Here is a 25,295-nt window from a genome sequence, read left to right as displayed (position 1 = left end):
TGAGCTTTAATGAAGGTTTCCTGTGCTGTGGGAAAAATGAGTCCAAATGAGGCAGCCCATTAAACCAGAGGTTCATCTTGGCTCTCACTTCAGTGATCAACTCCTGGAACTTTAGACCAGAAAAAGCCCTCAGCCCCAGTCAGTAAGACCTCACAGATAGTTTAGCTTATAAACCTCCCTGACTCCCTTCTAAAAAATTATTTTGAAACTATTCAGATTATGAACCAATATTTATAATTATTTATTTTTGCAAAACACCATTAAATTTTCTAGAAAATATAGCTTGCTGGTTTTCTCCTATTGTCAGGAGACAAGCTTCCTTCCCTTCTACCCCCCAAAATAGCCATTAATATATGTTCTTTTATACCTATTATTAATATTAATATATATGTTAATATATATTATATTAATATTCAATTATTTATAATACAATTTTCTCACTGGTGGTTTTGATATATCTGGAGGGGAATTACTGTTCTAGCTGTGTTTGGAAGTTGGGACTCAGAATTCATTTTAAGCCTCCTGAAGTTAAATAAAGGTCAGATTTGGAGCTATTCAGACCCATATTCCCTTTACTCCTCACTTTGAGAGCAGCTCTGCTTTATTAGCATGTCATCTAGAGGATTTGCACCCTGATTCACCTCTGCCTCTCACAAACCATCTCTCAGCACTAAAATATCCTCATGTGCTACAGTGTGAAAGATCTCCCTGTCCTCTTAGACTTGTCAGGTGCATCTGACCTATCTAGGCTAAAGAATGTTCATTCTTCCCATGGCCAATATTTTTGGCCTTCTTGGTCATTTCCTGTTCTGCTCTGGCCTGAGATATGATGTCATGGCTGACAATGGTCCTCACACTTCAACACCATGCAAAAAATGTGCTGTTATCCTCAGGGAGGTGACAGGGTAAAACAACTCCTCTTGGTCAAACATCACAGGAGTTATGTGAAGAATCTCCAGTGGGAAAGGAATACTGAAAACATTTTCTGCCTCTAAGGTTCTGCGGCCTCTCTCTGTGCAGCCCACACTGTTGTGTTGGTTTTAACTGAGCAGTTAAGGCATTTAAATTGCAGGCAACTGCTCATAAAGCAGTTTTTTTCTAAGATGGGTTTTGAGTGCTCAAATGAAGGCCCTTTGGAGGGTTCTCCCATGTTTCAGCAAGCACTGAAGCACTATTTTCTATGAAAAGCAGATTGTGTGGCTGTATTCCCACCCCACCTTCCCATTGCTGCTTATTCTTGCATGGCTTTCCCATCTCTTGGAACCCTGGACACTGAGAATTTGAAACTTTCTGTGCTTAAAGGCACAGATCCACAAGAGAACACTGCACTTGATCAGAGGCTGTGAAGGCTTCCAGAATTGATTGCTAGTACTGGGATTACAGGTGTGTAGTTGGTTAGAAGTGTGTAACATCACATGGTGGAAAACTTAGAGTTTGGGATTTTAGAATATAGGAATAAACATGAAGCAAGATGGTGGTTTTAGGGTGGAGGCAGGTTGTTCTTCTTTACCTTCTTCTTCCTCCTTCTCCATGGGTTTGGGTGGCATTTTGTAATTGGGCAGAAAAGTCTGCACTGCAGCTCTGTGGGATCAGTTTAATTGGGTTAAAAGGGAAAATAATCCAGGTGTCAGCTCTTAATTGGACAGTTTAGTCTCACAAGCCCTTGGACCAAGAGATTGTTGGGTATTTTGTGCCTTGTAATGAAAAGCTGCTGAACTCCCAGCAGTGAGACTGTTTGACTGATAAGAAATAATAAACACCTGAGTGTGAGCATGAACTGCTGTCTCAGTGCCTTCAGTCCAGACCCAGAGGAACTGATACCCATCCAACTTTAAAAGCAGAGCAAACAGAGCCCAGCCTTGGTGGATAGGGTGAATGGATACACAGAATAAGTTGCTCCCATAATCAGAAGTTCAGAGAGACACAGATCAAACTTAGGCTTGGACATTCTCCTCTCTGCAGAGGGGTGCAGTCAATGTTACCTGGGGGGCTCAAGTTCTGGCTTAAAGGTGGCATCTGGGCCCCCTTTTAACAGGCCAGGGAGGAAGGTGAGTCCAGCATTTCCTACAGCCTGTCAGCACACACAGACCCTGCACAATCCTTCCATGTGCACCTGCTGCTCAAGCCTGACTGCTCCCTGAGTACAAACACTGTAAAAATGCTAAATGCTGACTGGCACCCATGAAGCTGACTGAGCTCACCAGGAGCTGTAAGCCAATGGTGCAGTGAGCCAAAGCCTTCCCTGCATCAACAGAGCTCTAACATTTAAAACAGGAGAGATTTTAGTCCTTGTAGGTTGAAAATCTTTCAAGGTTTGCACTGAAACACCTCAGGAGAGGGAGAGAGAACTGCAGCTGTACCTGTGCAGCTGATCAACAGCAACCAGATTCTTGGCTTCCCAATCCAGCTCACAGTCATATTAACTTGAGTAGCAACCTCACTTCTCCAATGGCTTGGTGAACAGAGAACCTGGGTGAAAAAATCTGCTCATTTTCCCCATCCATACAAGTCCATTTGAAGTGTGGGAATGACACCCCTTGCCATTACCAAGGAGAACTTTTGTGAGCTGAAGCTGACACCACAGTGCAGGTGGAAGCCTTTGAACCTGCCCTCATCCTGAAGGACTGCTTTAACCTCTGGGTTTTGCAGTGATTAAACTGTTTTGATTACAGGAATGATTCTTTTGCCCATTGGCACAGCCACAATGGTTTCAGTTTTCTAGTGGCATTCAATTGCTTGACCCAAGTGCCTTTTGTCCCTGTAAACTAATGGAATGAATTTCTGTAATTCCAGAAAACTCTGCCAGCCCATAGACACTAAACAATTGACTCCAAATTCACTTTTACTGAGTGAGACTGTAAATAACTTGGGAGAAATCATTGCTTTCTTCAGCATCCACAGGAAGATTTACCTGCCTGCCCACGACTTCTGTTGTTTCAGAGAAAGCATTTGGTGTTTGCACCAGCATGGGAAGCAGCCATGGCACTGTACATCCCACAGCTCACCCCTGGCATACACCACTCCACCTGTTGGGGGGATGAAAGTTTGACCAGGAAGTCTCACAGCTATGTGTGCTTGGCAGAAAGATTTTTGAATGTAGAGTCTGAAGAAGGAATAGAAATGAAAGCAAGTTTTGATATAGAGGGAAAGAATTGCTGAGCCAGTCTGACTGGCTAACCAAAGGGGCAAAGGGTGTGTTAGTTAGAAGGGGTTTTATGGCTCAGAGCAAAGGATAAACCCACCCCACACAAGAAGATGTTTTTACCAAGCACAAAGAGAGCACAGGCAAACAAGGCAGCAAATGTGGCAAGCAGAAAAAAGTCTCAGAATTTTCCACTGCAAGAAAACTGAAAAATAACTTCTGGCTTAAACTGTAATGTACTGACTTTAGTGATTGGAGAATGGTAACATGAATATGGCAATGACAGTAGTTATGATGGGCTATAGGTAAAAGTTCAGGTATAGATTGGTTCTACTGTATTAAGATGCACAGCAAAGAAAAGTAGATAATGCTTTGTAACCAAAAGAAAAGTAGATAATGCTTTGTAACCAAAAGAAAAGTAGATAATGCTTTGTAACCAAAACCAAAGGATCTCCAGGCCTGCCTGCAGCTGGAGCTGACAGCTGTGGGCACAGCTCTGTCACCCACGATCCTGGGCTGCTGTAACATCTTGGATACAATAAACTGCATTTTGAAGAGCCCCTGGAGTCCCACATCCCTCATTCTTACTCCACGCACTCCTCCTCTATCCAGACAGTGCATCCCAAGGGGAAGGGTTGAGTCCAAAGTTGTGGGTGACAATCCCTAGTGACAGATCCCTTCCACCCCACAGCATTCCCTGTAAGCAGCTCAATGTCACCCCAAGGGCACAGGGAGCTGCAGCCCCCGTGGACACAGCACAGGGCCTGATCCCCCAGGGCTGAGGCTTTGCAAGTGCCTGGTGGGAATGGCAGGGCCAGGGGCTGCCTGGTGTGACAGGGGAGGTGTGAATGTGGTGCTGACAGGGGACTTTATCTCAAGCATGAGCACAGCCTCCAGCCCTGTAGCCTGAGCACCTTATCACAGCTTTAGGAGTGTTAGGTTTTGAAGGCTGCTTGCCAGTCACGCTGTGCTGAGAAGCAACAGCTAAAATATCCTGTCCCTCTGGCCCACAGCCATGCCACCCACCTCCACAAAAGGCTTCAGCTATTTCCAGAAGCTTGGCAATCACGGTGAGTATTTTCTGGGAAAACAAAGCAAGGTTGTCACATCAAGAACAGAGGGTGATAAGAGCAGCCACAGCCACCCTGAGTTCCTGAGACAGAGCAGCTTTTCCAAGCTCTGGGTGAAGCTGCATCCTTCCCACTGCAGCTCCCCCACCCAAGGCAAGAAGGGGCCTCTGCTCCCATGCAGCCTGATGTGCATCCACTGAAGGATTCCAGGATGGCCATCCTGGCAAAGCCAACTGCTTGCAGTTCTCACCACGGAGGATTTGCCTTCTAATCACAATAAGCAAGTGGGCACATGTCACAACAGGACACAAAATGAACGACACACACAAGCTGAGATGTCCAAGGTAAAAAGAGGGCAGTTTATTTCCAAGCTCCAATATTTACAGAATTCCAAAAGTGACCATGGATTGGAGGATGAAATTGCCACCTCTCCAGCCACACTGGTCAAACCAACAGTCCATCAATTCTCTCCTCCTCCAGAAAGGAATGCACAACAATCATTATTTACATGAAAAGTGTGTGAGAAGCTCCATCACAAAAATGTAAACATCAGAAGGCTTAGAAGAACTTTAGAAGAGCAGGACAACAGGTACATGCAGTGTGCAGTTGTACCTGAACTGATGAGAAGCATTGATGAAAAGGACCATAAATGTTAGCAGGAAGAAGAAGAACACATGCAGGGATCCCAGACTAAAATCTGGGTAGTTTACCTCCCTATTCTCAAAACACAGGGACTGACCTACACCACTCTCTAGTTAAGCACAGTCCACAAATCTGAGATATTTCAAATCTAATGGACAATTGAGATCCTGCTCTGGGAATACAAAATTTAGGTTATGTACAGTGCCACTCTCAGAGGCTAAAGAAAATCTGCTGAGGGCTTTGTGGAGGACAGGCTTTATGTAATGATTACATTTTTAGTTAGTTAGGTTATTTTTAGGTTCATCACCAGTCTGTTAGGGGAGGGAGAAGGGAAGTAAACAACCACTGCAACTTCTAGGAGAGGTGCCATTTCATTCCTGTAGCTGTTTAGCCATTTCTAGAAATGGCTTCACCTTCTGCAAGCTCCACACTGACAAATGGCATGCAGCAATAAATAGCACAATGGGATAGGGTGACCTCTTGCCCCTTGATTTGGCTGCTTGGCGAGCAAACCTTGGTCAATGGGCACTGGTGGCACTGTTCCCAGCCATGCCAGGATGAGCTGAGCTGCAAAGAAATACCTGGCAAGTGCTATCCCAGACAAAATGCTTAAGAAATATCCTCCCTACACACCCATCTCTTCCTACACAAACTTACATTCTGCAAGATCCATTATGAGAGTCCAGATCAACAGATCCAGTGTTGACCTCAACCACCCGTGTGACACTGGAACTTTTCATAAATTTAATGATTAAATAAACAACAATACACCACAGACATACCAAGAGCCTTCCCAAGACATGGCCACTCACACACACTTCCATGACTAAACCCTGAAAAAGAGACACTCAGAACCTTGTTGCAGTGCATGCACCATGCTTTTGATTATGAAGAAATAATTTTATTGAAGGCTGTGTCTGCTCTATTATTTTCTCTGTTTTTAGCAGAAGTTGCTCTCGGTCTTGAGGCACGTTCTCCACTCACCAGGAGAGGTCACCACACACCTCAGTAACCAAACGAAGAGCCCAGATGGGATCTCACAGGAGGGACCTGGCTAAATGTCCCAGCTCAGAGCGGCCGGGGATGTGTCACGTCCATGCTGACCACAAAGGGTTCTCTTTCTCTCTCCTGTGAGAAGTTAGGAAGTGCAGACAATGCCACAACTTTCCTGCCTGCAGCTGCTCCCACTGCAAGTTCAGCCTTGCTCCAGTGAGGCAATAACATGGACAAATTAGACCTCAGTCCAAGCACCAAAGATGCCTCATAAAACACAGAGAATGAAAAACTTGGATTCTGAGCAGTTTGGTGCAAGATCAACCTATGAATTTCTGAGATCCAACTTAAAGATCATGGGGAAGCAAGAATGTCCAGATCAACATATTTAGTGTTGAACTCAACCATACATGTGACACGGAAACTTTTAGTAAATTTATGTTTAAATAAACAGCCATTCAAAGTGCTGATGCTGTGCACTGAGCCTGCCAGCCCAGCTCCAGCCCACTCAGGGAGGGGAGGCAGGGGGACACCAGGAAAATGCTTGGAGATTGCAGCTAAATGTTAATGTCTCAGTGGGGGCCCCTGGTGCCAGCTTCCCTCACAGACTCAGTGATCCCACTGTGATGAAAGTGCTGCAGAAACATCACTGCCCTTTCAGCCAGCCAGGGAATGTTGGCCTGAGCAGCTGGGAAGGAGAGGGAGGCCAAAGGGGTCAGTGTGCTTGGAAGGAGGAAGATGAGTTACTGCAGCAGTGCCCTAATGATGCCTTACCAAGCCTAGTAGGTGTGCTACCAACTTCAGTGCTCAGCTTCCTCATGGGATGAGGCAGGTATATCCCCAGAGTGTGGAAACTCAGGGCACAGGAATATTTCTGTGTCTGCTCTGGGGTGCCCTGACCCCCAGGGCAGCTCTGACTCTGACCCTCATCCATGGAGAAAGTTTCCCAGACTTCAAGAGAGACTGGAACCCACAAAAGTGTGAAATAGATGATAGAGAGCAGTGCAGGTGTGACACTGGGTGAGAAATTGAGGGTTTGGGATTTTTAGGATGTTGTGGATGGCAGCAAGGTGGAGGGCACAGGGTGCTGTCCTGGGTTTCTTCTTCATGCTTCTTCTTCCTCCTTCTCCATGGGTTTGGGTGGCATTTTGTAATTGGGCAGAAAAGTCTGCACTGCAGCTCTGTGGGATCAGTTCTTGGGTTAAAAGGGAAAATAATCCAGGTGTCAGCTCTTAATTGGACAGTTTAGTCTCACAAGCCCTTGGAACAAGAGATTGTTGGGCATTTTGTGCCTTGTAATGAAAAGCTGCTGAACTCCCAGCAGTGAGACTGTTTGACTGATAAGAAATAATAAACACCTGAGTCTGAGCATGAGCTACTGTCTCAGTGCCTTCAATCTAGACCCAGAGACACCCACAACTGAAACCACCACACCAGAGGAATAGTTTGCCTTAATCTTGCTCTTTATCAGATTTCTGATGATACAGGAGAAATACCTCAGGAATCTGGTAAACAACTTCTTGTTGGAGATGAGCAACACACATCAACCTGCTTCCTTCCACCCTACATGAAAGACTTGTCATACAAAGGAACACTTCAAAAAGGGACACAAAGCCATTTCCTAACTCCAGAATATTTCCTGCTGTCCTCAGGGGTTCCTCCTGAAGTCTCCATCCTAGCTGCACCACCTCAATGATAAATCTCTGTGAACATTCAGACCCTGAGTTTGATGCTCATCTGAGCCCTGAGACATTTGCTGGATGGCTTTCTGTTTCCAGCTACTTGCCACTGCACCACATCTGATCTGAACCCTGCTGTGGGTTACCTGGGCTGAAGCTGCCCTTGCTGTGTGGGTTATGGAGCTCTCTCTGAAACACAATCCCATGGAAGGTCATTGTTTGGGGAGATGGAACATCCTTCAGTTGTGCTCATGGACAGCATCCAGCTGCAAGGCATTAGGATGAGAGGCAATGACACAAATGGCAGTGGGAAAAATTCCAAGTAGATTTTAGTACATCATTGTTTCTTGAAGGTTTTCAAATTCACCTTGACAAGGCATTGAGAAATCTCATCCAAGTTGGCTCTGCTTTAGCACAAGATTGCACCAGAGACTCCTAGAAGTCCTGTCCAGCCTAAATTATTCTTTTACCAACATAGTCATAGATGAGGACTGCACTAGTGCATGAATGTCCAACAGTAACCAGAGAGACAATTCAGCAGAACCCCAAATGACTTCAGAGATCTCAAGGTCCAGAAGATTTATTATCCACTTTATGCAGACCTGTGAGAATCCAATCAAAGCAACAAAACAATCCTGGAGAAAAGATGAACCTGACACTGCCCTGACCTTTTCTTACTGTGTTGTTACATTGAGTACACACCTCAAACCTCTGGGATGATGATTTCATTTGCTAATAAGATTCATATCAAATGTGGTTTTCACCAACATCAACAACAAAAAAACCCCAACAATACAGTAACATGAGACTTCTTTTTCTGTCACAGGGGATGTTTCTGAGCTGTCTCCTTTCAACACCCATTTCTAGAGACACTTAAAATGATACCTCAAACTGACCTGCACATGAAAAACATTGAAGACATTAAACCTGCTGCCACATCACAGAATTATTTTTTCTAAGCTTCCAGGACCAACAAGTTGATACTGAAATCTGGTTTGCAAGCTTTCAGTAACTCAAATATCAGATGAAAAATACCAGATGGTCTTTAATTTCCATTTCCCCTGTGTAGATGCAGCTTGATGGCCTTTAACTCTGTGCATCACATGTGTGCAAAAATGCCATGAAAGGGCAAGAAGTATTATTGCATTTCAATTTTCCAGTGAAGCCAAATTTCAAGCCTGCTCTTCCTTTCAGACTGATTGCAGATTTAATAGAAATTGTGTACAATAGACTGAGAAAGATCACATAAAGGAACTATTTTAAGCTGGATCCAGGGAAAGAGGAAATTCTTCCTCAGCTCAAGCCTTGTAGAAGTTGTCTGTGCATGTCAGCTTGGTTTTGGCCACACTCACTGTCATTCAGGCCAATAACCACTGCAACTTGTATTTGTAATACTTGATTTTCCCCTTCTCCTCCAGATCACACTCTTTCATCTCTTAAGTCAATAGCATCACATTAATAAGTTATATCATCACGTTATGATAGCACTATTGTGTGATCACAGCTCTTACACAGCATGTTTTCTCAGCCCATCCCTCTAGTATGGAGTTCACAGTGACAAAGGAGCCAGGTGAATGTGTTGGGGACACCATTCACTTCCTTTCTCACTTCATAGTTCTCTCACAGTTATTTTTCCTTGGATGAAAAAGAAAGGGCCAGCAGTCAGCCCAAGGAACCCTGAGCTGTGCTCACTCATGTACATCAGTGGCACCAAGACAGGAGAATGATGCTGCACTGCCTAAGTGGAAAATGCTCCTTTAATTCACCACCAGAAGAGAGAACTATTTCTTCCCTCCTCCTCCTGGGTGGATGAAACCAGATCAAAACCTCAAACCAATCCTTGCACTAGCAGGAACTCAAAAGGTAGATTTGGGAGGGGTTGGAGGAAGATATAAATGCTGATAGCTGGAGACACAGAGCAACATAGAACTGGAGAGACTCAAGGAAAGAGGAATCAGACACCAAACATGAATCTGAAACTTCTTTTTTGCCCTGGATTCCTTCTGCTGCTTATTGTCAGTCAAAACCAGGCAGGGGCCAGATCCATTTCCAGCTTCCAGGTAAGTGACTGCTCAATAGAGCTGAAAGAAGCTGATGCTTCTTTAGGAAATGGACACATCAGATGAGCTCTGTTTCTTCCAACTCCATCTTAAAGAGATAACATGATGGCAGGAAGCTGAGACAGGCAGATACAAAGTGATTAAACAGAGGAAATTAAAGGCATTGATCACTGGATTTAAATTTCTAATCACAGGAGGTGATTGAAAGGAAAATGTTTGGGTTTTTTTTTCCTGTGGATTCAGTTAGGGGATTGTACATTTAGGGTCATCCTGTGACTGAGTGTAGCAATAAGATTTTGGAGTAAAGAAATTATTCTGGGAGGACTGTGATCGAAACCTGCATGCACCCCCCTGAATCCCCTGGTTCTAGCTGAAAAAGGAATGAAGGGGTTATGCCTGCAGGATCTCCTCCTCAGCTCAGCTGTGACTACCAGGTGTAGAATATAAGGAAAAGAGAAATTGTGCTTGTGTACCTATGTGTACTTGTTTGTGCAGGAACCCCAAGTCATTAAGAAAAACATTTCAGTTACTGCACTAGGGAGCTGGTACTGCCATGTATGAAGTAACCTCTCACTGTGCAAAGAAATGTGTAAGATAATCCTTCAGAACCAATTTCAGCATGTCTCCTGCCATTGCATTAATTCTCTTAGATATCAACTGGTTTTTTTTCTTTTTCCTTATTCACACTTTATCAGGCCTTTTTCAAATTTTTCATAATTTATCCATATGGCCAGTCCCAGGAAATACTCAACTGGCAGTCTGGCAGCTCAGAAATATGTCCTCAAACTAAGCACAGAGTGTAGCTAATATGGAAATCATGAGAGTTTCCAAAACCCCTCCTTCTCATCTCTTCCTTTCCACCTTCTACCCTTCCCTTTTTCCAGAGTCTGTCCAAATTGTTAGATGAGGACCTGGAGCATCCCCTGGTCTCAGAAGAGTGGGACCATGAGCAAGATGACCTGATGCCAGGAGGTGTCTTTGATCAGCCAGACACTGAACTCCAGTGGATGCAAAGCAGCAGGGAGCAGCCCAAGAGCATTTCCACAGCTGATGCTGCCATCCAGAGATTCCTCAGCCACCTCCTGAGCTCACCCCGTAGATACCAAGGCAGAAGAAAAAAGGGCCTCTCCAAACCAAACAGGGGCTGTTTTGGTGTCAGACTAGACAGAATTGGATCACTGAGTGGATTAGGATGCTGACTCTGCTGTGGTAAGAGAAAGCCAGAGGCTGCTGGTGTGTGTATTCATGTATAACTTGCAGAAATATGCAAAAGAGCAGAGTTAATTCAGCTTCAAGGAAATGGTGCCTTAAAGTAAGTTTCCCCTTCCTATCACAAACACAGTTTATTATTTTACCTTCCTCAGAATTCACTGTCATCAGATGTAGACTTAAAACCTGAGAATGCCATACCTCTGTTTTACTTGCTTTCCCTCCTTCCTCTGAGTCAGCTGTAAGCATTTCATCTGGTCTTAGAGGAGCACAGAGGTTTTCCACCAGCTCCCCAGGGATAATTGTTGTAATGCAAACAAACTCTAAGCAGAACAGTGGAGCTAAACCTGCCACTAGAACAGGAAGAAAACAGTTAATTCCCATGTGTGAAACCCTGAACACTTCTCTTTCTATTTCTTGTTCATCTTCTTTATTGACAGGACTGACTTTGGGGTTTCAGAGCACCCCTTGCCTGCTACAGAACTGCTCTGTACTGAGCAAACACTCCCACCTCTCCCCTGATATACTTGGCCAACAGAATGCACCTTTGCTGTACTGCCTGTTTGTATCAGAGTATTTATTTGTCAACATCTATCTGAAAATTAATTACAGAAAACTACATTTGTACTCTTTGTTTACTGGATGTATAAACAAACAAGTCTCATTATGTCACAGGTAATAAACTGTTTTCCATAATGTAATGAGTTTGCTTCGGGGTTTGCTGTGTGATTTGTTCATATTTCATTCCTGAAACAGAGCCCTAGTTTGCAGTTAGACACTGGAATTCAGGAGCATTTCAGAGGGCTGCTGTCTGGCAAACAGAAACCAGGACACAAAGCCCCAAGTCTCAGACCCACAATTTGAACAGGGCAGCTCTCTTAGCAGACATCACTAGAAAGCAGTGACTCTGCATTTAGATCTGCCACTGATGGAGGAAAACAAATTTTTCTTAGTAGTATACCTCATTTTATTAACAAAAAAGAAAAAAAAGAAATTAACCCCCCCAAAAAAACCCCAACAAAAACAAAAACAAAAAAAAAAAAACAACAACCCAACCCAAAACAATCCTACCCTTCTCTGAAGGAAATTCAAAGACACCCCACTCTTCCATAGGCAGATCCAGGTATTTCAAACCACTGAGAAGAAAATTGAAAAACACATCCTGAAGGCTTCTTTGTTTAACATTTTTGGTTAGGTCTTATGTTGTTTGCTAGTTAATCTGTTTAAGTTAACTTTATTAACAAAGCAACAGCAACTGTGAAAATGCACTGAGCAGGCATTTGTTGCCATATGCACACACAGTCCTGAGTACAAGCTCTCCAATGATGGGTTAGTTCATAATGAATTTATTACACTCTGAATTGCCATTCCTAAGGAAAAAAAAAATCACAAGAAAATTATGATTTCTACCAATCAAAAAAAAAAAAAAAAGAATTAAAGTCCAGAATGAAAACTGTGTTATTCTTTCATCCTCCAGCATAATTCCATACCAATAGCTAGTCTATACATGGCTTAAATCAACTATTTAGGCTAAGAAGAAGCAGATCTGCTTACTTGGGAGAGCTTAACAGAAAGCATCCAGCTTTCTAAGAGTGCCTGTTCAGGTGTGCTAGCCCAGGGCTGGCCCAGGTGCAGCCCATGTGGTGGAAAGGTTAATCCACACAGCCCATGGACATCAGGGAGCCAAACAATGTAGATCAGTATCTTATGACACCTGGAGCTAATGGGAAGTTTGCAGCCTCCTTTCTAATAATCCTGAGTCTAAAGCTTGTTCCTAGCTCCCAGTAACTCCAGAGCAGGGATGTTGTCACAGACATAAAGGCTTCTTAATGTTGAAATTTCACTGAAACCCAGTGGAGAACAAGCACTACTGAAGTTTATTTGCAGAAAAATAACAGAGGTCAGAGTAGGTTGAAGTCTGAGCTGTAAACACTTGTGAACAGAATCCTACAGAAGATGAACAAGGAACAGATAAGAGTTGCAATTACAGAGATCAGGCTGGTAATGTGCCATCCCATCACCTGGCATTTTGTGGGAACATTTTAAAAAGGCACTTTCCTCAAAGCAAGAACGATTTATTTCACATGAAAGGCTCTATAATTAGATCCCCAAGACTGAAGCCAGGTGTGTTTGTACTTTAGGTGATTTGCTGAGTTCTATTAGCATTTAAATAATCAAAGCTAAGCTTTGAAGTGAGGACGCCAGTCAGATGAAGGAAGCTCCTCTCTAGCTGTGCCATTTCCATCTTTGCTCAGATGAATTTACAGACCAGGGTAACAGAAGTTGCTGAGGACAAAAGCCTCCAATAGAAGTACTCCTACATGGAAAGAAACATACAGATATCTCTCTCAAATATGTGTGCTTTTGGTGTACCTGATTTGAAGTGATGTGAGGCAGTAATTGAGATTGGGTCTCATCTAAGATTCACTTCTGGCTAGCTTATTAATAGAATAATAGAGCCAGTTGTATTTATTCTCCTTGATCATCACACAGATCCTGCTCAGTCTCACTGCTTTATCCCTTTCCACTCCTCTCTTCAGTACACACAAAACTGAGGATGATGCACATCCTCACCCAGATCTGCTTTCATTCTCTACCAGCAATAACCCTCCCACCTGACATGATTTTCCTTCATTCACTGCACTTTCAAAGCACACATCTCCTTTCTCAGCCAGGTTCTTTGCTGTGTTGCTTTAAACAAACCCACTTGCCAGCTGTTAAAACAGCTGGATACAAAAATCACTGTCCCAAACCAGTTGATATTGCTGGTTTGCTTCCATTCTAAGCAAATGAAGAGGACAGAAGGCAGAGACTCAGTGAAATTGCTTTAGGATTACCCAGACAGTGAATGAAAGGGACCCTGGCTGCTGTTCTGCCTCTTACAGAGGGAAGGATTACAAAGGTAAGGAAGGGTTTGGTGGCAATGCCAGAGAACCCTCATCAGAGGAACTTTCAAAGAAAAACCTCCTACACCCAAGTCTCAGGACATGGTCTACTCACATAGCACAGAAATTTGTATACGGAGAAAAAAAAAGTTGTTATCCCAAGAACTGCTGCAGACAGATGAACATTTTCAATTCCTCCCACTTGTCTCCCCCAGAGAGAAGTGATGATAGGGAGAGGGAAAGAGAAAGGGCTGGATATAAAGGTAGGGATAGGAATAGGGCTAGGGGTTAGGGATAGGGATAGGTGTCAGAACCCAGGAAATTCCTCTGGCTGCTCTGGAGGGCTCGAGCCCCTGCCCGGGGGTCTCAGAGACCTTGGTACAGAGCCCAAGACCCCTGTGCCTTTGATCTTGACCCATGAAAAAACAATTACCAACCTTTATATGAAGAATTACAAGTCAAAAGAGTTTAAGTAGAATAATAGTTTGTCATGGGGTGAAAAATAGATTTTTGAGGTTTTTAGAATGGGGGCTTGGGGTCCCTAGATGGAGGAATTTGGCTGTGCCTTGTCCTTTTTCCTTTTTCTTCCTTAGCCTCCATCTTCTGGGTGATGTTGGCATTTTTAGATTGGTTTAGAGTAGAAGCTCACTGTCTAACACAGGTGATAGGTATTGGGAAGTTATGGTAAGTAATGTACACATAGTTTTTAGCATAAAAAGATAACACTGCCTCTGAGATGGTCAGTGTGCCTCTGTCTGACCTGCTGAACTGACCTCGGCAGGCCAGAGAAAGAATTTTATAGATAAGAAACAATAAACAACCTCGAGAAGGAGAACTGAAGAGTTCTGACTCCTTCTCTGACTGCTGGGCTGGGAAAAGAGACTTTGTGACACATCTCGGGGTCACTGTGAGCAGCAGAGATTCCAAGAGATGGATAGGGATAGGGATAGGGATAGGGATAGGGGTAGGGATAGGGATAGGGGTAGGGATAGGGATAGGGGTAGGGATAGGGATAGGGATAGGGGTAGGGATAGGGATAGGGATAGGGATAGGGGTAGGGATAGGGATAGGGATAGGGATAGGGATAGGGATAGGGATAGGGGTAGGGATAGGGATAGGGATAGGGGTAGGGATAGGGGTAGGGATAGGGATAGGGATAGGGGTAGGGATAGGGATAGGGGTAGGGATAGGGATAGGGATAGGGATAGGGATAGGGATAGGGATAGGGATAGGGATAGGGATAGGGGTAGGGGTAGGGATAGGGATAGGGGTAGGGATAGGGATAGGGATAGGGATAGGGATAGGGATAGGGGTAGGGATAGGGGTAGGGATAGGGATAGGGGTAGGGATAGGGATAGGGATAGGGATAGGGATAGGGATAGGGATAGGGATAGGGATAGGGATAGGGATAGGGATAGGGATAGGGGTAGGAGTAGGGATAGGGGTAGGGATAGGGATAGGGGTAGGGGTAGGGGTAGGGGTAGGGGTAGGGGTAGGGGTAGGGGTAGGGATAGGGATAGGGGTAGGGATAGGGGTAGGGGTAGGGATAGGGATAGGGATAGGGATAGGGATAGGGGTAGGGGTAGGGGTAGGGGTAGGGGTAGGGGTAGGGATAGGGATAGGGACAGGGACAGGGATAGGGATAGGGATAGGGGTAGGGGTAGGGGTAGGGATAGGGGTAGGGATAGGGATAGGGGTAGGGGTAGGGGTAGGGGTAGGGATAGGGATAGGGATAGGGATAGGGATAGGGATAGGGGTAGGGGTAGGGGTAGGGGTAGGGGTAGGGGTAGGGATAGGGATAGGGATAGGGACAGGGACAGGGATAGGGATAGGGATAGGGGTAGGGATAGGGGTAGGGGTAGGGATAGGGATAGGGATAGGGATAGGGACAGGGACAGGGATAGGGATAGGGATAGGGGTAGGGATAGGGGTAGGGATAGGGGTAGGGATAGGGATAGGGATCGGATGCAGTTCCCCGCTCTCTGCTGCGGGCCCTCCCTGCTGCTGCTCGTTATGGCCCGGGCAGAGGCGCAGTGCGGGGCTGCGCTCCCTGCAGGAACCGCGGCCGGGGCTCCCAGGGCGGCCACCCGCACCCATCCCGCCGGGGCCAAGTGGTAGAAGCGGCGCTCTCAATCCCCCCCCTCCTTTCTTCTCCAGGACCTCCTGCAGTCGCTGCGGCAGCTCCGGGAAGAGGAAGGGGAAGCGAGCCTGGGAGCCGAGCCGGCGGCCGGGGCTGAGGACGGCTGCTCCGAGGGCGAGCTCCCGGCGGAGGAGAGCGGCCGGGCGGGGGCTCCGGGCCTGCCCTCAGACCTCCCCGGGCAGCGGAGGGACAGAGCCAGTGGAGGAGCCTCCTGTCCTCCCTCAGACAGAGACACTTCTGCAGCTTTGGGACGAGGATGGAGAGGAGCGGAGCGCACACGGGGCTGGGGTGCGATCAGCACCGAGCCCGCAGGTGCCGGGGCGGAGCGGGGCAGCCCCGGGAGCTGCCGCCGGCTGAGAGCCTCGGAGCGGCTTCCCCGCAGCTCTCTGAGCTCATTTCACAGATTTCTGGAGCAGATGGAGAGGCTGAAGCCGGGACCGGCTCCCAGGCGTTTCTTGAGTCTCCGGGCCGGCGTTCAGCAGCCGTACCGCCAGGCTGCCCTCATGCCCGCCACGGCAGTGGGCTGCGGGGCAATAAACGTTGTGCCAAGCCTACACTGCCTTCTTTGAGAGGGGTTTTTATCGGTCACGGTTTAGCAGATGGTCAGAGGATACAGAAACCCCCTCCAGAGCGCTCCTCTCCCTCTGCTCTAAGGGCTCTGCCCCGACCCTGGCCAGAACATCCCACCCGTTCTGGAAAGCCTTTGGCTGGAGGGTGGCAGCAGCAGGAGGGATGGTGGCAGCACAGGAGGGATGGTGGCAGCACAGGAGGGATGGTGGCAGCACAGGAGGGATGGTGGCAGCAGCAGGAGGGATGGTGGCAGCACAGGAGGGATGGTGGCAGCAGCAGGAGGATGGTGGCAGCACAGGAGGGATGGTGGCAGCAGCAGGAGGGATGGTGGCAGCACAGGAGGGATGGTGGCAGCACAGGAGGGATGGTGGCAGCAGCAGGAGGATGGTGGCAGCAGCAAGAGGGATGGTGGCAGCAGCAGGAGGGATGGTGGCAGCACAGGAGGGATGGTGGCAGCAGCAGGAGGATGGTGGCAGCAGCAGGAGGGATGGTGGCAGCACAGGAGGGATGGTGGCAGCACAGGAGGGATGGTGGCTGCACAGGAGGGATGGTGGCAGCACAGGAGGGATGGTTGCTGCATTCTTCCAGGACTGTGTCAGACCCTCCACGCTGTACTGAGGGGGCACTGCCAGGCACGGCTGCCAGATCTGGGAGCGTGGCAGTGAGCCAGCATGGCTTCCCGATGGCTTCAGTGCTGCCACCAGGGGATCCTGCCCGGAGGTGGGCACGGGGCTGGGGGTTAATTCCAGGCAGTGTCCTGGACACGCCGCTGTGCCGTGGGCTAAGCCGCTGGTATCAGTGCCAGGCTTGGCACGGCAGACCAGCATAGGAGGACTTCTTAGGACAAAGGGCTTTAAAAATCGCTTTAAACATCGCTTTAAAAATACACCGGGGAGCGGCTGCAGCTGTAGGCGAAGGGCCGCGAGGGCTTCAGCACCTGGGACAGACGCCAATCGCCCCGCAGAGCTGCCCTCGCCTGCCCGGGGCTCCCTGCAGCCGGCACTGAGCCTCGAGGGTCCAGCACAGAGATAACGGATCACGATCACCGGGAGAAACAATCCGTGTTTAGGATGAAAGTTAATTTCCCTCCTTGGAAAAAGTGAGGCATCACTGAATTGCAGGATGGCCACTCCAGACATTTTTACATTTCTGTTTTGATTCTTGTCTGATGGCCTCATCGATTATTTTCCCTCTCAATCTAACTATCATGCAGGGAAAGAGAGCCTGGGTGGGGTGTGCCATAGTTCTGTCAAACTAGGAGGAGATGAAAGGAATCCAAATCCAGCCTCTTCCTCAGAACAGGAGGTTCTGTACAAGCAGCTCACACTCCCCAGCCCAGAATGGCAGTAGGAGAATGAACACAGGGGAAGGATGTGCAGCAGGTCAGGGCAGCACTTAAGGCAGGTCTGTCCATCAGCAGATGGAACCCCCCTGGTGCCAACCCCCAGGGTTATGGTCCTTAGCCTAACAGGGCTGAAAAACAAGGACACAGAATCACCTTGGTGGGGAAGGGGCAATGTCACCTCAGCTGAGCTGTGTCCATCCTCCTCATCACAGGATCCACACACAGGCTGCCAGCATCATCTCTCTGATCTGAACAACCAACAGAGCCTCCTGTCACCACACCTCCCATCCCACACCCTGGGAAGCAGGGGAAATGTGCCAGATTCCCTCAAACCAGGCACAGTAAGCTTTTCAGAAGAACCTGCTGCCCTGTTAAGGCAGACATTTTACTGGGGAAATGCCCAGCTGAGCATGGGCAATGCCTAGATCTTGACTCTCTACTGCTGGGCTATAAAGCCTAAAGTCCATATTAATTTACCAGGGTGATAAGACTGAGATAAACAAGTGACTTTTATAGCTTAACAATGATGAGCTGAGTTCTGACATTTCACACTCCATTTGCTTTGGCAGAACTGCAAGATGGATAATTGAGGGCAGAATTTGGCTGTGAAAATACAGCTGCTGCTGTGACAGGCAGCCATTTCATCCCATCTCTACACTTCACTACATTGTACGTGGAATAGAGCAAAAAATCTTCCTGTCTTAGAAAAATATTGTCAAGGCTGAAGCCATGCTGCTGCATCTCATTTATCAGCCATGGAACACAGAAGATGAAAAAGAATGAACCAGTAAAGAAGGGACTATCTTGGGGTCTGACTTAATGACTAAAATCCTGGACAATTACATTGTTTCACAGGGACAGGTCACTCAAAGCAAAATATTTCACATCTGAGATTAATATTGTGTCCCTCAATTTCTTGCTGCTGGGTGTGTGACCCAGGGGCTGCTGTACAGAAAAAAAAAAAAAAAAAAAAAAAAACCCAAACTAAAAAAAACAAAAAAACAAAACAAAACAAAAAAACCCCAGACACAAACAAAATCTCAGAGCAAGCTACAAAATGTTTTTGTACAGAGAGCACTAGAGAATACTTAGTGTGTGTGTGTGGGGGGGGGGGTGTGAAAGGAAAGAAACAAGAAATACAACAATAACTGATTCTAATTATCTTAATGAATAATTCTGGTTTATCTTCTCCCACATTTGCAGTTTACAAAACAAAGTAACACCTTGACACAAACAAACATACACAAACCAAGAGCAGCAGGAAGAGAACACTTGTAACTAATTAATGAATTATACAGACACTGCAGTATAGAATGTTAATTATAAAAAATAAGTTATCAGGATTTTTAAAAACACAAAATAAGAAAGTGTTGGATTACACAATAATACAAACAATAGTATTGCCTTTATGTTCTAAAAAAATAAAGCATTGAGGAACAACAGAGAACTCATATAAAGGGCTTCATCAGAATATACACAGAGTTGGGCTGACTTCAGGCTATATTAGGAAGAAATAGCATTTGAGCATGACTTCACAACCTTGAGAATGTCCTTTCTAGTATAATTTTGGTAGCTGATCATGTGAACAGTATGTGCACATGTTTGTACATAAACACCATGTTAAGACATTTAAGACATGGGCAATACTTTATCATTCTATTATTATTTTGAAAGCGTACTCAGGAGATTCTTTCAAGATCTATGTTCATATGAAAACTCAACAAATTATTACTAGACTGATATTCAACTTACTCCTACATTTGTTGTTTCAATTTAAATAACAAGAAACTTTAGGAAAATGCAAAATAAAAAGCCATTGCTTCATGATTTAGAAGTCTCTTGCATTTCTGTAAAAAGATTAATTTTTAGTTATATGTACAAAGACAAAAACGGAAATTTGAAGCATTTCTGTACTTTTGCAATTTCTCATCTAAGCATAGGCAGTTTCTAGCTAATTTTAAGACATTCAGCACTTAAACAAATAATTACTTTTAGTTTTTAATACATTAAATTTAAGATTTTGTTTTAACTCCTCACAAAACTCACATATATACAAACTCATCCATTCTTTCTTTGGGACAGATTCTGAATAATACCAACTATCTATATAAGCTCTCATTGAACAAGTTTCTTTCTTGTATGACAGTAAAATAAGATTATTGCTGAAACTGGCTGCCTGTTTATTGATGCAGGGTCAAGCCTTACCAGGAATGCTTAAAGAAATCCCATTATTTAAGCTTTTGGCAGTTAATAAACTCTAGTGTCTCTCAGCGGTGCCGAAGCCGGGTGTCGCGGAGGGCTGGAGGTGCTCGCTCTCCCCACTGTCAGCTCTGCACTGAGGTGCAGATCGAGGTGCTGCTCTTGTTGGTAACACACAAACACAAAGTTTCAGTGCTGAGATCACCTCAGCAGCAATGGGAAAAATGGCCCAAATCTGGGATTTTCAGCACACTTTCTGGTAGGCGGTGGCCGTGCAAATTCCATATAAGAAGGAAAGTGTGCACAATGCTTTAGGTGTCCTGAAAGACAATTTATCTTCATTCTTGACTCTTCACCAAATACTGATCTGAAAGCCTGTTCTTTCCCCTGTAAAAGGCATTTTCCTTATGGTAATCTTCTAACTGAGCAAAGTTTAGAGCAGTTTTGGGATTGTTTCCCATCTCTGTAAATCTGACCATAGGGGTCTCTTGAAAGAGAATTGCTAAGAATTTCCAACTGGACTATGTAATCACAGCGCCTGGTATCAAGAGGAGGGGGAGTGACATGAAATCACTGACTTGTGACATACATTCCTCAGCAACAGCAGCTGCTGCCTAATGACAGCTAATAAAGGGAATCTTCCCTTGACAGAGCTGCATGCCTGCAGTGGGACTGGAATGTGCCCAAGATAAACCCACTGATAACCTAGGAAGCAGGGATCACCCAAAGAGTATAAAAGACAAGCTTCAGAAGAGAGACAACAGGACAAGGAAGAAAGAGACTTGAAGGGACATCTCAGAAGAAACAGCTTGAACTCCCCTACTCCCAACGAAGCCAGCGCCATGGACACTAAAGGCTCATTTTTCTATGGCTTCCTTTTGCTGCTGCTCATCCAGCTCCAGCCCAGCAGAGCCAACCCTATCTACAGCCTCAGCCCTGCCAAAGAACTGGCCAGCATGGAGGTGAGGACTCTCATTTTGCAAACTTTTGGGGTGCTTAGTAGAGTGTGAGGTGGTGCTTTGCCTTCCTTTTGCATGATTGGATTGCAATAACCACATCAGCCATCACATGCTGGGGAACAGAGCCTCAGCTTTTCATAGGGGTTCAGAGAAGCTCTGTAGGGCAATATCCTCCTGTGCTGGGTTCACCCGAGCTCCTGGGCAGTAGTGGGAACCAAGATTGTGATGTTGTAGGATATCTGCTTTGGTGTTTCGCTTCTTTTTCTTTTAAAGATACATCTTCCTGGGAACAAAGTTCCAGGGAAGGAAAAAGTCATCAGAGTAGCTCTGTAAGAACAAATAGAAAACTCTGAGGTGGGGTCCTGTCTATGTGCTTACCCCTGCTCCACAGGGCAGCTATATGGCTCTAGCTTTGTGAATTTCAGAGATCTGGTTGTGAATGGATGAGAGATGAAGAGGTAAAGTGGAGCACCCAAAGAGAAACTTTTAGAAGTATTACTAGAGGAATTAACACAATAATTTAGTGTGGCTCATACAGAAAAGCTTCCAGAGCTATAAAATTACCGTTAACCATTTTACCAAATAATAGAGAAAATCCATTGTTACAGCACAGTGCAAGCTTGAGACTCTGATGGGATCTGAAAGCTCAAACCTTTCCTTGGGCTGGTTGGAACCAGTAGCCAGATTCTCAAAGCTGTTCTCAGGCCCCAAGAACAAACTCCCTGAGCTGATAAGGAAACTGAAGCTAAAGCTGCCTCTGGAGTGTTTCCAGCAGCCAGGAAGAGTGGCTTCCAAATGCACTCACTGTCAGGCAAGCCATAAGGCTCATTCCTCTATATTCATATTCTAGAGTTGGGCAATTAGATTCCTCTAATTGGTTGAGCTGCCCTTGAGGAGGTTATCCGACCCCAGTTACACAAAGCTCTACAAATTACAAAGAAAGGTACCCAGGAAGCAATCACACAGCAGGCATGAATTCACCACAGAGGTATTTTCAGTTACTTTCAGGAGTAGCAATCCTGTAATCCCCGGGGCAGAGATTAGTGAAAACACCTAGAGCTTCTCCAAGTGATGTCCATTGAAATAGCCAGGGGTGACAAAGCAGCAATGTGAGAACGTGGGAGTGGGCTATGTGGCTAGAGGTTCTCTCAGACTGTGTACCACTGGTGGGTGAGTAGACCCTGAGCAACCCACATCTTGCATTTTCTTCTCTGCCAATGTATGTTCTAAACTTGCCAGTAAGATACATGTGATGGCAAGCAGCTTCATCCAGTTCACAGGGTGAAGCTATGCCTTCTCAAAGATAGAATTAATGTGAGCAGGGATATAATGCAGAGGACAGAACCCAGCAACCACCAGTAAGGCTGGGATCCAACCTGTCAGTCTCCCTAGGGTGGGCTATGGGACCATTGATGAATACAGAACAGAAGGACTGGAAGAGTTAGCAAATGACCACAAAACAAGGAATTACATTAATTTAATCCTTCTTTTATAGGCTCTGCTGGAAAGATTGGAGGATAAGTTTGCAATGATGGAAGCCCTGGAGTCCAATCCCGACCTGCAAGAACCCAAAACCCAGGAGGAGATCCTGCCAGAACTCGCTGATGACGGTGACAACCCGAAGGCTGAACCCAGGCTCGCACCCAACACCCCCCTGTCCTACAGGGACCCCTTCCTCAGGAGACTGAGGGGGCTGCAGATGCCCAGGATGATGAGAGATTCGGGCTGTTTTGGGAGGAGGATTGATCGGATCGGCTCCCTCAGTGGGATGGGCTGCAATGGTGAGTCCTGGCTGAGCCATTTCACTGAACAGCACAGACTGTGTCCGTGCCATGCCACAGGGGAGGAGCAGCTTCTCATTTAAGTCTTTAAGACACAGTTTCAGAATGGAATTAATTTGAGCCTAGTATTTAAGCTAGTATTGGTTTTTCAAAAGCATTGCTGATAATGGTGACACGTACCAAGACAAAACCAGATTCTAGTAACATTTATTTCATGTTTGGTTTGCAGGTTCCCGGAGAAATTAGGATCAACCTCCCTAGAGCCTGCTCTGAAGAATGCTTTACAGTACCCCTTCCTCCCAAGATGAAAGCCAGATGCTTTCCAAGCTCCTCAACAGAAAGTTATTCCTATTTTTATTTATTTATTTATTTATTTATTTGATGTTTTTTAAAGAACATTTCTTACGTTAGCACTGACAGACCATCTTTAAATAAAACTAACACATTAGACATCTGTGCTGGACCTCTCTCCTGTCTGTTGCATTAAATTTTCTTGTATTTGCCTAAAGTCAAAATCTTAAGTTTTATTGATATTCTGGTACCCACAAGCCTGGATCTTACTTACATGAGACAGAGAAAATTTAGTAAAAATGAAAATGAGTTTTTGACTAGAGGCTTTTCCTCTGCAGTAAGAAATGCTAATAGGTTAGCAGGAAAAAAAAAACTTGCTTAACATTGAAAGATCATCATGAGTCCCCATATAGACAGGGTTTCAGTGATAAGAGAGTCCTTTTGCTGGTTTAAATTATTCAGTCATGGGAACTGCCACAAATGCCTCAAGTAAGCAAAAGTTATATGAAAAGAAATAAATAAAATCATAACACTTCACAAGTTTCAAGATAACCAGAGGGAGGAAAGGGAATTCATTGTATATGCTTTCTAGCAGTGACCCAATAAAGGTTACGAGCATCAACAGAAAGATCCATCATTAACTGTGTCTTGTCTCACTCTGCACGTGGCTGAGATGCTGATTCCCAGAAATTCTTGAAGGATCCTCAAAGGTTTGAATATTATCATGATATTCCTCATGAGAGGGTAGGTGGGATCACTGAACTACACAGCAGCTTGGATGGAGCATTTATCCCTTTTTGGGAGTGGCCCCTTGCAAAGTTGTTCTAACATGGCTAATGGGAATACTGGAAGTCTGATTAAGGTTTATTTAACCTTGCTAGATTTCACACCTAGGAGCTGAATTTGACCCAAAACATATTCTAGCACCCAACCAAAGAAGGAAATATTGCCAAAACCACATTCAGTCAGCATCCCAAAAAGAGCTTGGATCCCCATGTGAGCCCCAGCAATGGCACCCAGCCCAGCCCAACACAACTGTCCTGTGGTTGACTGCATGTACTGCTAGGAACTGTGTTATTTTGAGCAGCTCATGAGTCTCATGCCCAGAATCTCAGTGCATTCCCATGGACCTGAGGACCCTGAGAAGCTTGTTAAGGGCTTAAGAAGGCAGCACCAGGACAGACTCAGCTGGAACAGTCCAATTCTGACTTTGCTTGTGCAAATGCACATGGTGACAGAAACAGTCCCTGGTGAGGATAAGGAATTGGAAGGCAGGTGTTCCAGAGCTGCTGACAACAGCTCTCAGGAGCCACAGCTCCAGGGAAAGGGTAAATTCAAGCACACACCTCTCCTTGCACAAGGCCAGTCACAGCTAAGGGTGCTGCAACACTTTGATAGGGCTCATGTCACACATCACATTTGTGACAAGCCCCCTCCCAGTCACTCCCTGCAGTGCTGACATGGCCTCCACGTGGGATCTGTGTGCTCCTCTCCACACTGGGCCTTGTGATTCTTTCCTAGGGAAGAAGGGCAGAAGTCCAATCTGAGGGACTAATTTTGGTACACTCCAACAGGAAACCACAGTGTGATACAAATCCTCTCCTTCCAGCAGCACCAGCTACAGATAAAATATTTTTTGGAATAGTGTCCACACAGGTTTCCCTGACAGAAGAATAAATTCTCAGACTAAGATTCCCAGCACCATCCATGGGACATCTCTGCAGTGAAAGGTACAGTGACTTGGCATTGACTCAATTTCACAGATCATGGGGGTGTGCAGTCACCCCTTGGGGGGACAATGGGGCTTTGTCTCCTTCAGAGGCTTTCCAAACACACCCACTGCAGCACCATGCAGGAGGATCCCTCCACACCAGCAATGGGCAACAGTCTGACTTCCCCTGTGCTGCTGAAAGTAAAAACAATTCATGTACTCTAGCAATAGCTCTTGCTGGAGCTGAATTTTACCCAGTCAAGCACTACTTGCACAGACACTGTAAATTGTCCCTCCCTGTCAGTCCCTCAAGGCACAAACCACTGATTAGTTCAGTGGAATGTGCTAAAAATGGCAAGAAGAGGCAATGCTTCCTGACCTAAAGCCAGGTGGGTCCAGTATTAGCAGCAAGCCAGTTCCTGGTGGAACAAGTCTGTGTTAGCTTGCAGACAGTAAGTTAATAGACCCTGCAGTCTGGGAGAACCTAATTGAGGGTAAGCAATCGAGGAAAAAAGCATCTCTGACTGGATTTTTACTGCTACTCCCATACACACACTGAGCTGTAAAGCACCCTCAGGGAAATCTTGCAGCCAGGTCAGAATAGTGCTGCACTCAGGAG

The 25,295-nt window shown here is 45.7% G+C and overlaps 2 protein-coding genes across 2 annotated transcripts; both read left to right on the top strand.

The window, feature by feature from the left end:
* The first annotated feature begins 9,378 nt into the window (after positions 1-9,378).
* LOC132337817 (C-type natriuretic peptide prohormone-like) lies at positions 9,379-10,900 on the top strand. Its single transcript, XM_059866723.1, has 2 exons — positions 9,379-9,586; positions 10,471-10,900. The coding sequence occupies exons 1-2, from the start codon at positions 9,422-9,424 to the stop codon at positions 10,783-10,785; spliced, it is 480 nt and encodes a 159-aa protein (XP_059722706.1). The 5' UTR covers positions 9,379-9,421; the 3' UTR covers positions 10,786-10,900.
* A 9,610-nt stretch (positions 10,901-20,510) lies between these two features.
* Positions 20,511-23,010, top strand: LOC132337829 (natriuretic peptides A). Its single transcript, XM_059866763.1, has 3 exons — positions 20,511-20,896; positions 22,389-22,674; positions 22,904-23,010. Exons 1-3 carry the CDS (start codon positions 20,777-20,779, stop codon positions 22,918-22,920), a joined length of 423 nt encoding a protein of 140 aa, XP_059722746.1. The 5' UTR covers positions 20,511-20,776; the 3' UTR covers positions 22,921-23,010.
* Positions 23,011-25,295: the final 2,285 nt, after the last annotated feature.

This window comes from Haemorhous mexicanus, chromosome 23 (assembly GCF_027477595.1).
Source record: "Haemorhous mexicanus isolate bHaeMex1 chromosome 23, bHaeMex1.pri, whole genome shotgun sequence".
Taxonomy (NCBI): Eukaryota; Metazoa; Chordata; class Aves; order Passeriformes; family Fringillidae; genus Haemorhous; species Haemorhous mexicanus.
Note: the sequence above shows the minus strand (reverse complement) of the source record. Positions and strands in the feature narration are given on the sequence as shown.